This window comes from Pseudorasbora parva, chromosome 6 (genome assembly GCF_024679245.1).
Source record: "Pseudorasbora parva isolate DD20220531a chromosome 6, ASM2467924v1, whole genome shotgun sequence".
Taxonomy (NCBI): domain Eukaryota; kingdom Metazoa; phylum Chordata; class Actinopteri; order Cypriniformes; family Gobionidae; genus Pseudorasbora; species Pseudorasbora parva.
Genome location: NC_090177.1, coordinates 8626183 through 8642784, shown reverse-complemented (window position 1 = coordinate 8642784; position 16602 = coordinate 8626183). Strand labels below are relative to the sequence as shown.

The following is a 16602-nucleotide window of genomic DNA, read 5'->3' as shown; positions in this document are numbered from 1 at the left end:
CTAGCCTGACGTGGTCATACTCAATTCTAGTCAGAATATGAGTCTGAAACTGCTCCATTGGGCTGTGATTATGGGGTGTGTTTCAACCGAACCAGGAAAGACCTCAACTGGATAGACCAACAACCAATCAGAGCAACGAAGCAACGCATTGTCAAATGTCAACAGAGCTCAACTGCACTGTGTTGCCAAGTCCGTTTTTTCCCCCGCGGGTTGTTTTTTATGTCTGCGGGTTGAAACGACTATTATGTGATATATAGACCCATGAGTGCGAATTTTAGCAGGCAATTTTGCCAAAATAACACACATTTTACCCCCCAAACGCCATTTTCCCCCGGAGAACCCCCCGAGAAGCTAATGTTTAGGGCTAGTAGTTGGCGGGTTTTGTTGTAAAAACTTGGCAACCCTGTCTGCACACGTGCTGAAATCAGGCTGGAATACACGATTTTTGCCGGTGTTGTAAAAAACCCAAAATAATTTAATGATACACAGAGTACTTCCCCAACATGATCATCATTTCTGAGAGAAATTGTGAAGGTAAATGCAGATACAAACAAGCTCTCTGTTTAGGATTGGAGTAAATATAATCCAAGCCCCTTTGATAACGTGATGATTACGTTACTGTTGATCATCTGTCCGTCATCGTCTAAAGCCCGCCCTGATGATTTCATTGGTCCGAACAGTTTCTGTTCTGAGATAATTACTCCTCTCAATGGAGCGAGGCCAGACCGAACCGCCCGAACTAAAAATGTTGTGGGCGGGGCTAAATTCGGCTGGCCTCCAGGCTCCAGTAGCTCGTCTGTTTCATTGGACCACACGGCCCAGCCTTTGCTCCTCACATGCATCAATGCTTGGCCGCCCATGACCCTGTGGCCAGTTCTCCACTGTTCCTTCCTTGGAGCACTTTTGATAGATACTGACCACTGCAGACCGGGAACACCCCACAAGAGCTGCAGTTTTGGAGATGCTCTGACCCAGTCGTCTAGACATCACAATTTGGCCCTTATCAAACTCGCTCAAATCCTTACGCTTGCCCATTTTTCCTGCTTCTAACACATCAACTTTGAGGACAAAAGGTGGTCCTGGGAAGCCAGGTTTAACAACTGAGCCCTCTGGAGATGACCTGGGCTCATTAATGAAACATCAGTGCCTACCCTTCCATAGTTTGTGACATATATAAGTGTCTTCCATAATTCCCATTCTATCCTGCAACATCAAAATAACTGCAAATGTCAAGTTCAAGGATTCAACTGGTGCTTGCAAGCACATAAAGGATGTTTACATCTCTTCCCCTGTTTAAAAATAAAAATACAGTGTGTGTGCACACATTTTCTATGATCATCCGTGACTATTACTCTCAAAGCACTCAGACTTTTCCAATGCAACTATTTAACATGTGCGTGCTGTGTTGTCTTGTATCTTGTTCAGTGATGCTGGGAACACAATGGCATGGCCAACAACACAGAAACGCTGTTGTGCAGATTACACTAACTGCACAACAGGGGTATTTTGGATTTTGTCCTTATAAAAAAAAACACGCTAACAAAAATGCCTCCTCTTCAAAGTGTCTGTAAACACTTCTGTGTCCAAATGGAAGTGTTTTGTCTCCCATTTGCTTTGCCAAAAACAAGATAAACACAGAAGTAGGCTTACTTAAAACTAATGCGTTGCCCAACTCACTGTCAGCTTCTTTTCCGTGCCTTTTACGTGGAGGCATTACATCGCTATCACTGAGCTTTACAAACACAAAGCTCCTCTAACAGAACAAAACGGAGTCTGCATTGTGAGAAAGCTTTCTGAAATCAGCATGGAAATCTTAATGTCAGTTGGTTGCATATAAATAATAAAATTAAAAAAAGATGTCGAACATCAGAATTCTCTGCTTAATTAAAAAGAAGAAAAAGAAGATTTGCACTGTTTTTTAGTTTAAAAAAAAAACATCATAAATGAATAAACACAAACAGAGAAATTATGATTTTTTTTATGATTACAAGCACACTCACCATATTGCACATTTTTAAATAATGTGATTGTATTCGCTTTGCTACACTTTAAAGTCACCATAAAATCAATACTTTTTATGGAATAATGCAGTATTTATTATAAGTGCTTTATCTGCACACCATTATTATTTAAAAATGTATTATTTAAAAATTAATGTGCCTTGTAATCTTGAATTAAAGTAACTCCCTCTCCCTCTGTGACGTCTCTTCTCTTCTCTGATGATGAGGGTGGGGCAACCTGTCACTCACGTGAGATCCACCAATAGCAAACCACAACCAGCCAACCGATTCCACAAGCCCCGCCCTACATTTGTTCTTGTTCGAGAAGCAGTTTCCCTCTAGCCTGACAAGCCAGACCCACATCAAGATGTTTGGTCTGGAAACTCACCATTGACAGCTCAATCTGAGGGGCGGGATAAACGGTTGTCTTTTAAACTCCCTCTGCACGCGATAGGATAGCGCTACAACCAACCAGAGCAACAAAGGTGAAGCGGAGCTCGTTGATAGATTAAACATTCGCCGTATCCGGTCGGCTAAACTCCGAACACATCTTCCCTTTTTAAGAATGACTTCAGTGCCGCTCTTTGTTCTTTTCTCAGAGAAAAGCTTAACTCCAAGTCTTCCAGAGTCGCGGTCAAAGCTGATTCGAAAGACCGCCGTTCGCCAATTTCTGTGTTTACTAGAAGCACGCGAGCGCAACTCGGCCGTCGTCATTATGGCCCCGCCCGCCGACTATACATATTATGATTGGCTCGTCCAGAGTGATGGGAATACAGCTCAGAAGGTTATTGAGAGTTGCTAGACGACACTTGCAGGCAGATTAGATTTGCTGCCGCTAGGGTGCGTCTAGATTTCTAGGCTAGTTTCCCTCAGATATAATAAAGAAGTCACAATAGAGAAGAAGACTATTGAAACTTCTGTTTCATGCTGATTGGATAGTTTTATAAAGTTAACAAAATCTGACAATCCTTCAAATCTGACAACAAGTTCAAGTTCAAAAAAACAGGACAAGAGCACCACCAGATGCCAACAACATTATAACACAACACGGGACACACATCAACACAACAATGGAGACACTCCTCCACCAGAACCAATGACAGAAACCAATACAATACCCGAACAGTATGTCATAATAAACAATGACAGGAGTATATATATATATATATATATATATATATATATATATATATATATATATATATATATATATATATATATATATATATATATATATATATATATATATATATATATATATATAAAATAATTTATAAGATGTCACCTAAGTGAATTCAGATTCCTAATAGCCACAGGAATAAAAGAATCCCTGGCACGTCTGGTTCTTAACATAGGTAGCCTAAAACGGCGACCTGAGGGGAGCAAATTAAACTCCCCAAAAAGTGGGTGATCAGAACAATTTAAAATGTGGTTAGCCTTACCCCGTATCCGTTTATTATTTATTAAGTTAAAATGACAGTAGGTAAATAAAACTTTTTAGTGATGTTTATTAATTTGGCCTATACATTTTCTTTTTATGATCTGCAGTTGTATCTTAAATTAAACACAATAAAATGTTTTGTACACTGTAAAAAAATAAAAATAAGTTATCTGGTTGCCTTAATTTCGAGTTACAGTTTTTTTTATTCGCTTAGGTACTATTTTCACAAGTAAGGTGTACATTTTCAAAACTCTTAATACAAAAATCCAAACTGATCACACTTGTAACACAGATAGTCATTCTTTCAAAAACATGATCTCATGCTTTCATTCAGTTGCACATGTTTTCATTCCATATAATCATTGTTTCAAACACAAGATTATTGTAATATGTAATGAGAAAATTTGGTTAAATCACCGAAACACAACAGTATGATCTTCTTTCAGTTTAGTACTTTTAACATTCAGTTCATCCAACAGCAAACAATGCAAGATACTGGTTTCAAATCGGCCTTAGAAGTGCTGAAATTAATATGCTACAGTAAAATACAGATTACACAGTTTTCACATTAGGGAATACACTTTTATATACCAATATATTTAATACATTACCCATCATTTACATAATCTATAATTTTCAAAATGTCCATCATATGTGTAATCAAGTGAAGGGTCAATGAAGACATCCTGTACAATAATTTGGGGAAATTACTTTTTATTTTTCAGATATAATTGTAACATGGTTAATAACTCATACTTTCTATAAAGAAATTGAACTAAATGAGAATAAAACATAACATTTTGTGCACACATTACATTAATTATGGATCAAGCCTGTCTTGAGCATTTGGCCATAGATTCTCATTGTTCAAGCACCTTGGAAAAAAACATTTGGTGTGGCGAATCCATGCTTGACATTGGTCTACACTGAAGTCATCACATGCATCATCCATGGCCTGAAGGAGGGTAGCACGCTCAAGGGGTTGGCGATCATAGACTTGCTGAAATAAATTCTCAGTAGGGTTGAGGAAGGGAGAGTATGGAGGCCAGGTAATGAATCGGGGATGGGCCTGAAACCATGCATGAATTACCTCTGCGTGGTGGAACCTGACATTGTCCCACACAATTACATAGCTGATCCCTTCACCTTGACAGGCTGGCTCAACTTCATTGAGAAATTCAATAAGATGTGCAGTATTATTGGCCCCATGCCCACCTCTCTGACCTCTCTGTTGGGGCCCATGTTCACCTCTCTGACCTCTCTGTTGGGCCCCATGCCCACCTCTCTGACCTCTCTGTTGGGGCCCATGTTCACCTCTCTCTGTCCTCTCTGTTGGGGCCCATGCCCACCTCTCTAGCCTCTCTGTTGGGGCCCATGCCCACCTCTCTCTGACCTCTCTGTTGGGGCCCATGCCCACCTCTCTCTGACCTCTCTGTTGGGGCCCATGCCCACCTCTCTGACCTCTGTTGGGGCCCATGCCCACCTCTCTCTGACCTCTCTTTTGGGGCCCATGCCCACCTCTCTCTGACCTCTCTGTTGGGGCCCATGCCCACCTCTCTCTGACCTCTCTGTTGGGGCCCATGCCCACCTCTCTGACCTTTGTTGGGGCCCATGCCCACCTCTCTGACCTCTCTGTTGGGACCCATGTCCACCTCTCTGACCTCTCTGTTGGGGCTCATGCCCACCTCTCTCTGACCTCTCTGTTGGGGCCCATGCCCACCGCTCTGACCTCTCTGTTGGGACCCATGTCCACCTCTCTGACCTCTCTGTTGGGGCTCATGCCCACCTCTCTCTGACCTCTCTGTTGGGGCCCATGCCCACCTCTCTGACCTCTCTGTTGGGACCCATGTCCACCTCTCTGACCTCTCTGTTGGGGCTCATGCCCACCTCTCTCTGACCTCTCTGTTGGGGCCCATGCCAACCTTTCTGACCTCTCTGTTGGGACCCATGTCCACCTCTCTGACCTCTCTGTTGGGGCTCATGTCCACCTCTCTCTGACCTCTCTGTTGGGACCCATGCCCACCTCTCTGACCTCTCGGTTGGGGCCCATGCCCACCTCTTTGACCTCTCTGTTGGGGCCCATGCCAACCTTTCTGACCTCTCTGTTGGGACCCATGTCCACCTCTCTGACCTCTCTGTTGGGGCTCATGTCCACCTCTCTCTGACCTCTCTGTTGGGACCCATGCCCACCTCTCTGACCTCTTGGTTGGGGCCCATGCCCACCTCTTTGACTGGAGTTCTCTATGGATCCCTTGTCCAGAAGCTCTGTCTATTCCTTGTTGTCTATCCTGCTCCATGTTGAAAGAAACTGCCAGTGTTTACACCCCAACTTTTATATAGTGACCAATTGTGGTTACCATTATGTGAAATCAATTAGCAATAACGAGTATTCATCATGTGTGGTTACACATAATTTATATGTTCGTACAAACATGCATTTTTATTTCTGTAGTTCTCAAAATCCATATACTGTATATTGCTGACAAACCAAATTAAAATCTATAGGTTTACCAAACGGTTCAGTGATTAACCATTAAGATCAGTTGGATTAAATAATAGACAGAAATATTAAACTGAATGAGAAGAGATGCAAATCAAAAGTTTGATAGTAAGAGATTTATGAAAAGTTCACTGTGAATGAAACATTTATGTAGATGAAACTCTTATTTTGTGTAGTGAAAAGGATACTTTGTGGTTTTGTATATTGTACTAACACAATTGAAAATATTCTGAAATGTTTGAAAAAAGTGAACTTTTGATGATCTGTTGTGATATTAGTACTATGAGTTTTGAAAATGTACGCCTTGCTTGTGAAAATGGTACCAAAATGAATTTAAAAAAAAACCTGTAAATGAAATAAAAAAATTTAAGTTAATACAATGAACATTTTTGAAAATCGACAACCTTTATTCAAATATTATTAAAAGTATTTTTGTAAAAAAAAAAAAAAAGTGATTTTGTAAGCATGTAATTTTGTGTTTTATATGTGATGATGCAGTGAAACATGCCACATTGTGCTATTTCATGATTTATCACATGTGGTTCAGATACAATAATATTTTGAGTTTATATTTATTAAACCAATTTCCTTCATTGTATCAACTCAAATGTTTAAGTTCAATAAACTCAAAATTTAAAGGCAACCAGGTTCCTTACTTTTTTAAGCTAAACCAAAAATATTTGTTTACAGAGTAGCAAAATAGCTGTATAATATGTAATATGTAAAATTGTGTGTGTGTGTGTGTGTGTGTGTGTGTGTGTGTGTGTGTGTGTGTGTGTGTGTGTGTGTGTGTGTGTTTGTGTATGGCCCCAGTAAACCTTATGTTATGAGAACAAAATGTCCCCACAAAGATGGCAATATCTGAAATCCTTGTTCTTGTTGCGACATTTTTTGGTCCCCTTGAGGAAACAGCTTATAAAATCATACTAAATAATGTTTTTTGAACATGTAAAAAAGGCAGAATGTTTTGTGTGATGAGTAGTTCCCCGGTGTAGGTTTGGTTTAAAGGGAAAAAAACATGATTCATACAAAACCATCACACATCATAGGCTCTTAACCAGTTTTCTTTTTGCTTCTGTATAAAAAGGAAATATTAGAGAGATATAGCTGTACTTACAGTGTATTGTATAAATATCCCATTATGTGTTTGCAATAGTGTATTAATACATATAAATAGTGCTTGACAGATACTTGTAGAAGCTATTCCGAGCCCTTCCCACCCTTAGGGTCTCTTCAAAAGACTGCTTGTGGATCAGTCTGTAGTTACTGAGATAAAGACTGTGTGAGAGACAGAGAGAGTGGTGTGTGACGTGGGTCAAGCATTTCGTGCTGTATTCCATTGACTGGAAATGGCCAGTAGCCAATTGGAACATATTTTGAGATTTTGATGCAATGTGATTCTCGTGGGTCACAGAATGTTAGGACGTGCATTACATTCATTCACACTACCAGTCAAAATGTTGGAATAATTAAGATTGTGTTCATAATTTTAATATTTTAGAAGTCTGCTCAGCAAGGCTGCATTTATGTTATTAAAAGATACATTAAAAAACAGTAAATATTATTATCATTTTTTTTTTTATTTGAATGTATTTTAAAATGTCCTTTATCACTGTGATGGCAAATATTCTGATTTGGTGCTCAGTTGATAATGGTTATTATTATCATCAATGTTTTCTAAATATTTTGATGGAAACAAATAAGAACAGGATTATTTAATGAACAGAAAGTTAAAAAGCACAGCATTTATAGAAATATTTTGTAAAATGATAAATGTCTTTACTGTCCGTTTTCATCAATTTAATTCATAATTGCTGAACACTATTGGTAATTTTTCAAGATTTCAACAAAAAATATGTTTTTTTTTACATTGATAATAATCATAAATGTTTCTTGAGCATCAAATCCTCATATTAGAATGATTTCTAAAGGATCATGTGACACTGAAGACTGGAGGAATGATGATTTTAAATTGCAAAAATATTTCACAATATTACTGTTTGTCCTGTGTTTAAAAACATATATTTTTTATTCTTTGCAAAACATTAACACGTTTAATGTAATCATTCCAAACTTTCGACTCATGTGGCACATTAATTAGATTGCATGGCGCCCAACATATCAAGCATACCACCATTAGCCACACCAAGGTCATGGGCTCAGTTTCCAGTGAATGCATGTACTGAGAAACATAAGTCGCTCTGGATAAAAGCATTAGCCAAATACATAAATGTACATTACATTACATTTTCTGTCTTTCTTTTATAGGTCCGAACTGGGTTTCTCTTGCAAAATGAGCCAATTTTTTTAAAGAGCTCATTCCAATTTAGCTGAAACGACAGATAGCATCACCGACCTGCTTTAAACACTGCAAGCCTAAGCAGCACTTGCTTAATGTACAATTACTAAGAGCATTTGTATGATTGGACAGTAATCCCCGGCCGTCACAGCAAATGGCCTCTGGAGGTTTTATTTTTAGGCGTATTTGAGAATCATAACGGAGGTTTTAGTCAAAGCACCCAATGTAAAAATGAAAAAAAAGAAGAAGAAAAAAACCCTGACACGTTTTGTTTGCCGTTCATTCAGTCACTGTATAGTTTTAATCTAGTGAAGAACTAGAGAATAATACACTAGGGAAAAATGATATTGCTTTATTCTGAAGTTTGTTTTTCTGAGCCCATTGGCAGATATTTTTTCTTGTTTTAAGCATAAACTTTCTTTGCTTCTCAAGTAAATGTATCTTGATTTAATAATGTTTAGATATTTGTACTTTTGCCTGCCTTAATCCTGATATAATTTGAGATTTCAACTAGTTCCAACCATAATGAGATGATGTGATGGGAAAAACAAAACCAAGACATTTAACCAAATTATTCAAGACTGGGGTGGACCAAAAGCAAAAGTTTCATTGAAAAAACCCTATTAATCAACCAATAACCACAAACAAATATATATATATATATATTAGTTTTCTACTCTAAAGTCATCAAAAAAAATGAAACCCACAGGTTGTTTGGACCAAATGGGACCAAGTTTGTGACCATACTGACACCGTAGACCGGGTTGAAAAGGGTTTTGTGGGAGGTTTTTGGGGAGGATTTTCCAGTGCTTTGGTGGCGTTTGCAGCAAGCATTCGGTGTTGTGCGTACGAGGGGTTGACAGAAGGACTAACCTGCTCCGAGAGGTTCTTGGAGCGCAGGAAGAAGCCGAGCAGACATCCGATAACCACGGCCAACACTGACAGGATCAGCAGGCCGTTCTGCTTACAAACCCCTTTCACTCGCACCCACACTGCATCCAGCGCCACGGCCATCGTGTGTCCCACGTCCACAAAACACCAGCCACACTAGAAGATCTCCATATATCCACCACCCAGATCCAGATGGGAGAACGACCCACGCAGATGGACCTTGGACAGGGCGTGAACCAGAAAGATAATTGCAGTTTTGCTCAGACCCTGGGTAAAACTCTCATGCTCTTTCTTTCTCGTCTCCCGTTCTTCACTATGCTGCGATAGACTAAGAAGATCATCTCACTTTTCAAGCATCCACTGTTTCCAGCCCATTCGGGACGGATCAGCTCCGCCCACCTTCCAGCTCAGCCAATAGGAAGCGAGGAACAGTTGGTGTTGTGCACAGTACGGGCAGCATCAACAATCCTATTAGTGACAGTACGCTGTGGAAAAGGGTCTGTGGCCTGGATTACAAACACAGAGCATCAAATGAAGATAAAACTGGCTGGATATATTCAGAAACAACACTGAATGAACAGAAATGGCCTCATTTATGAGCGTGTGGATGCATCTTTGTGCATTCTCTGGGGGGATGGGAGTTCGAGGTTAAAGTGAAACCTTTTTTGCCTTTTTTGTTGCAGTTTTTAAAATGATTCTGAAGGAATTCGCTTGTATTAGTAACATTTTAAGCTGTTGTTTGTAACATTTGTAGTTCCAATTCTACAGAAATGTGCATGGCATAAAAGAAATAAGTATGAAAAACTGATTATATAATCTTGATAAAAGTTATTTTTAGGGCCAGATTAACTAAAAGCTCAAACCCTCTTTTACTGTTAAAAAACGACTGTCAGGATTTACTAAAGCCACGCAGTGATGAATTAGCGCTGAAAAGGCGTGAACAGGGTTATTTTTGTGGCTGGCTTTATTGCATGTGCATTTGTAGGAGTTTCCATTTCAGACGCAGTACTTATGAGAGGAGAGTATTTAAATGCAACGTGGTTTACTAAGGTTTGCGCTCGACAATTTACTGGTGTTTGCGCCATTACTGACCGCCCGAAAAAGCAAGTCTTAAACCAGATGCTGGTCGATTTTGTTGTTCATTATGGAAATGATCCAGCTGTGTCTGTGTTTCTTAATGTGCCTAGATCACGCACAGAACTTTCCACTCTCATGCGCTTTTGTGAAATTGAGCTCTCACGTTTAGTAAATCTTGACCTTAGACATGATGCATGTAAAAAGCATTGAACATATGGTCACAGCTGTTCAAAGTTTGGGGTCAACATGATTTTTTATCCCCACTATTATCTAGTTGCTTATAACCATGTATCTTACTAGTATATTAATTATTTATTCTTATAAAGCAGATATTAATGCCTTATTCTGCATCCCGTAATCCTAATACTTAAACTTAAATAATTTAGTAACTAATAATCAGTGTTTGGAGTGAGCCAAAAGTCATAAGTTATAGTGAGATTTGGACCCTAATCTAAAGTGTGACCAAAGAAATGAATACTTTTATTTAGCAAGGAATCATTTATATGTTACAAGATTTATTTCAACACAGTAAAAAAAAAAAAAAGTTCTGTACACTGTAAAAAAAATTGTGTTGCTTTTTGTTGGTTTAACTTAAAAAAGTAAGTAACCTGGTTGCCTTAAAATTTTGAGTTTATTCAAAATTAAAAATTTGAGTTGATACAATGAAGGAAATTAGTTTGATAAATAGAAACTCTAAATATTATTGTGTCTGAAACACATAAAACATTTGATAAATCATGAAAATAGGACAATTTGTTTCGCTGTGTCATCAGAAATAAAACACACTCAATTCCCCGATATGCTTACAGAATCTTTTAATAATATTTTAAGGTTGTCGAATCTCAAAAAATGTTCATTGTATTAACTCAAAATTTTAATTTCAATGAACTCAAAATTTTAAGGCAACCAGGTAACTTTTTTTCTAAATATTTGTTTACAGTGTAGAAAGACTCGGGAGAATAATACTGTGACAATTATCCATTTATTAACAACCCTGCAAGCAATACTTTGGCATAGGCCCCGTCCGTAGCTCACAATCAGAGGGTACGGACTCTGCGTATCCTGCCTGAAGACGAAGGCAGAGGCGCAGCCGAACCCCCCGGTGAGGTACACTGTAAAAAATGATTTAGAAAAAAAGTTACCTGGCTGCCTTAAAATTTTGAGTTCATTGAAATTAAAATTTTGAGTTAATACAATGAACACTTTTTGAGATTCGGCAACCTTTATTAAAATATTATTAAACGATGTTTTAAGCATATTGGGTAATTGTGTGTGTTTTATTTCTGATGACGCAGTGAATCATGCCAAATAGTGCTATTTTCATAATTTATCACAGTTTTTATGTGGTTCAGATACAAAAATATTTAGAATTTCTATTTATTATACAAATTTCCTTCATTGTATCAACTCATTTTTTTTATTTCAATAAACTCACCATATTAAGGCAACCAGGTTACTTACTTTTTTAAAGTTATACCAACAAAAAACAACATTTTTTTAATTTATTTTTTTACAGTGTATGGAATGGACCATCCTGGTGGTGGTGGGGTGGAGTAGGGAGGGATTTGACTTGGAGGTGGTGGGGAGGATGGCGGTGAATTGGGGTGTCAGCATCTGCGAACTCAAACATGAGTAAGTACCGATCTTTTATACCCAAGTATTAAAATGTGATTGGATAGATAGAAGTTGAAGTGACGTAACAATTAAGTCTTTCATTTATGGCATATGTATGTATACGTAAATACACATACGTATGTATTTACGTTGCATTAATTCATTAAAATTAGTTAAGCAATTTTCAACTTTTTTATGAGTTATACAAGATTCAAGTCATCTTTTTAAGTCAGTTTAATGTAATTTAAGTTGAAATTATTTAAACGTCCAAGTTGATTGCACTTGATACAATTTAAGGCAGCAACACTTTTTTTTCCAGTGCAATAATTGCATTTCTTTTTAATCTGTTCATTAAAGAATCCTGGAAAAAAAATGCGTATCGTTTTTTGAGCGGAAAAATCAGTATATTAGAAAGATTTCGTAAAGGATCTCGTGACACTGAAGACTGGAGTAATGATGCTAAAAAATAAGCTTTCACAGAAATAAGTTACATTTTATTAAACATTAACAGTTATTTTAAATTGTAATACTATTTCACAATATTAGTTTTTACTGTAATTTTGATCAAATAAATGTATCATTGGTGAGGATGACATCTTACCAACCCTAAACTTTTTAACAGTATGTCAATAAAAGAATCAAAATGCCAAACTAAAATAATATATAGTATGAAAAGTGGAGTAGGCAATCTGCACAGTCAGTGATTTTTGCACAGGAGATCAGAGAATCACAGGAGCGTTAGATGACATAATCCCGGCACACCACACACATCTCCGCTCCTCATTCACAATTAATCCGGAGCACCAAAGGCTAAGCATCGCTCTCCAGCTGTCTTACTCATCCATGAAGATGCACAAGCGCTGGGTCAGCTGCTACACAGAACAAACAAATAAAGAGCTTTTAGTGGAAGAATGTGTTAGATAGCATGCCCGTCAGACGCTTCATTTAAACCCACTGAACCCTCCAAGTGAGCGCTCATAAGACCTAGCCTCTCAATACGTGTGATGAGGATACTAAAGACACAGCTAAAGGTCCATTAGGGGACAATATAAACTGCACTTAAAGGACAACTCCGGTGAGAAATGAACCTAGGGGTAATTAACAGATGGTTACAGAGTAGATCGTTCTCTGGGATGCGTTTTCATGAAAATCGAATGTAAAGAGTTTTATCTTTAAAAACAGATTAGCTTATAACACTAGTCTATGGGGCACAGGGTAGACACAGGGTGGTAAAATTAAATCGCTAGTTAATACCACTAACAAGGCTCAAAACAGCCTCACACTAACACGGTAGCATAATGAGGGTCCCTACATGCAAACCGAAGCATTGAGAACTTTGTAAGAGTACAAACAGTTTAATAAGAAGATACTTTATAAACATAGTCCCTTACACGTTCACGGACAGGCACCATCTTGGAAAACAGTCTCGACGAATCGATCCACGAGCGCTGTTCTAAGTGAGCTGGTCGATAGGAATTAAGTTTGTGAAATGTAATTACATGGACATTTTTGTTTTTATTTATTTATTTTCTCTGTTGTGTTCAGTGCTTTCTTCTGGAAACAACGGACCATATGAGATTCCAAGTCACAGTTCATCACTTAGCAGAGCTCTCGTCGCTCGATGAGTCGAGACTGTTTTCCAAGATGGCGCCTGTCCGTGAACGCGTAATGCACTATGTTTATAAAGTATCTTCTTATTAAACTGTTTGTACTCTTACAAAGTTCTCAATGCTTCGGTTTGCATGTAGGGACCCTCATTATGCTACCGTGTTAGTGTGAAGCTGTTTTGAGCCTTGTTAGTGGTATTAACTAGCGATTTAATTTTACCACCCTATGTCTACCCTGTGCCCCATAGACTAGTGTTATAAGCTAATCTGTTTTTAGAGATAAAACTCTTTACATTTGATTTCCATGAAAACTCATCCCAGAGAACGATCTACTCGGTAACCATCTGTTAATTACCCCTAGGTTCATTTCTCACCGGAGTTGTCCTTTAAAGCGATGTGGTAAACCTGCCAGAGCATCTTCAAAAATGATAATGATTCTCCACCCGATATACACACGCTTCAAGTGTCAGAAATAATTTGACTTTTTTTTCTCACTTCGCTTTAAAAAGGAACTAAAAGCATTAATGCATTGCCTATAGCACAGGGGTGGTGAACTCCGGTCCTGGAGAGCCTCAGTCCTGCAGAGTTTAGCTTCAACCCTTATCAAACACCCCTGAGCAAGCTTATCAAGGTCTGAAGGTTTGAGAGTTTTTTCAGGGCTGGAACTGAACTCCGCAGGACTGAGGCTCTCCAGACACGGAGTTCGCCACTTCTGCTATAGTATGTTCATATTAAAGAGACAGGTCACCTCTAAAATGAAAATTGTCATTAATTCCTCACCCTCTTGTCGGACCAAACCGGTAAGACTGTCGGTCATCTTCAGAACACAGATGAAGATATTCTGACTATAATCTGAGTGATTTCTGTCCCTCCATTAACAGCTACACAACTTTGATGCTTTGAAAAGTTGATAAAGAGAACGTAAAACATGAATTGAATGAAACATTGAAAATGAAAAAAAAATAAATCTGAACAGACACGATCTCTTTAAATGATGAATAGATTGATTTAGGCTATTAATGCCATGAAAGCTCAAGTATGACAGATACTGTCATGAACCAATGAGGTTCATTCTCGTCTTACGCAGCACGTTTGATCTTCAGCGAGAACCAATGAGGTTCATTCTCGTCTTACGCAGCACGTTTGATCTTCAGCGAGAACCAATGAGGTTCATTCTCATGTTACGTGTCACCTTGATCTTCAGCGAGAACCAATAAGGTTCATTCGTATGTTACACAGCAGGTTTGAGCTTCAGTGAGAACCAATCAGGTTCATTCGTATGTTACGCAGCACGTTTGAGCTTCCTCAAGAACCAATGAGGTTCATTCGTAGCTTTCGCAGCATGTTTGAGCTTCAGCAACAACCAATGAGCTTCATTCTCGTGTTACGCAGCATGTTTGAGCTTCAGGGAGAACCAATGAGGTTCATTCTCGTGTTACGCAGCATGTTTAAGCTTCAGGGAGAACCAATGAGGTTCATTCTCGTGTTACGCAGCACGTTTGAGCTTCAGGGAGAACCAATGAGGTTCATTCTCGTGTTACGCATCACGTTTGATCTTCAGCAAGAACCAATGAGGTTCATTCTCGTGTTACGCAGCATGTTTGATCTTCAGCAGGAACCAATAAGATTCATTCTTGTGTTACGCATCACGTTTGAGCTTCCCTGAGAACCAATGAGGTTCATTCTCGTGTTACGCAGCATGTTTGAGCTTCAGCAAGAACCAATGAGGTTCATTCTCGTGTTACGCAGCACGTTTGATCTTCAGCAAGAACCAATGAGGTTCATTCTCGTGTTACGCAGCACGTTTGATCTTCAGCGAGAATCAATGAGGTTCATTCTCGTGTTACGCAGCACGTTTGAGCTTCAGCAAGAACCAATGAGGTTCATTCTCGTGTTACGCAGCACGTTTGAGCTTCAGCGAGAATCAATGAGCTTCATTCTCGTGTTACGCATCACGTTTGATCTTCAGCAAGAACCAATGAGGTTCATTCTCGTGTTACGCAGCATGTTTGATCTTCAGCAGGAACCAATAAGATTCATTCTTGTGTTACGCATCACGTTTGAGCTTCCCTGAGAACCAATGAGGTTCATTCTCGTGTTACGCAGCATGTTTGAGCTTCAGCAAGAACCAATGAGGTTCATTCTCGTGTTACGCAGCACGTTTGATCTTCAGCAAGAACCAATGAGGTTCATTCTCGTGTTACGCAGCACGTTTGATCTTCAGCGAGAATCAATGAGGTTCATTCTCGTGTTACGCAGCACGTTTGAGCTTCAGCAAGAACCAATGAGGTTCATTCTCGTGTTACGCAGCACGTTTGATCTTCAGCAAGAACCAATGAGGTTCATTCTCGTGTTACGCAGCACGTTTGATCTTCAGCAAGAACCAATGAGGTTCATTCTCGTGTTACGCAGCACGTTTGATCTTCAGCAAGAACCAATGAGGTTCATTCTCGTGTTACGCAGCATGTTTGATCTTCAGCAGGAACCAATAAGATTCATTCTTGTGTTACGCATCACGTTTGAGCTTCCCTGAGAACCAATGAGGTTCATTCTCGTGTTACGCAGCATGTTTGAGCTTCAGCAAGAACCAATGAGGTTCATTCTCGTGTTACGCAGCACGTTTGATCTTCAGCAAGAACCAATGAGGTTCATTCTCGTGTTACGCAGCACGTTTGATCTTCAGCGAGAATCAATGAGGTTCATTCTCGTGTTACGCAGCACGTTTGAGCTTCAGCAAGAACCAATGAGGTTCATTCTCGTGTTACGCAGCACGTTTGAGCTTCAGCGAGAATCAATGAGGTTCATTCTCGTGTTATGCAGCACGTTTGATCTTCAGCAAGAACCAATGAGGTTCATTCTCGTGTTACGCAGCACGTTTGAGCTTCAGGGAGAACCAATGAGGTTCATTCTCGTGTTACGCAGCACGTTTGAGCTTCAGGGAGAACCAATGAGGTTCATTCTCGTGTTACGCAGCACGTTTGAGCTTCAGCAAGAACCAATGAGGTTCATTCTCGTGTTACGCAGCCTGTTTGAGCTTCAGCAAGAACCAATGAGGTTCATTCTCGTGTTACGCATCATGTTTGAGCTTCAGCAAGAACCAATGAGGTTCATTCTCGTGTTACGCATCATGTTTGAGCTTCAGCAAGAACCAATAAGATTCATTCTCGTGTTAC

General features: G+C 39.2%; 1 protein-coding gene across 1 annotated transcript in view; it reads right to left on the bottom strand.

Moving 5' to 3' along the window:
* The window catches only part of slc1a7b (solute carrier family 1 member 7b), a 113628-nt gene extending 104201 nt beyond the window's left edge, over positions 1-9427 (bottom strand). Inside the window, exon 1 of the mRNA XM_067445533.1 lies at positions 9114-9427. Coding sequence (XP_067301634.1) covers positions 9114-9254 — 141 coding nt within the window. The 5' untranslated portion in view covers positions 9255-9427. The remainder of the gene's footprint in view (positions 1-9113) is intronic.
* Positions 9428-16602: the final 7175 nt, after the last annotated feature.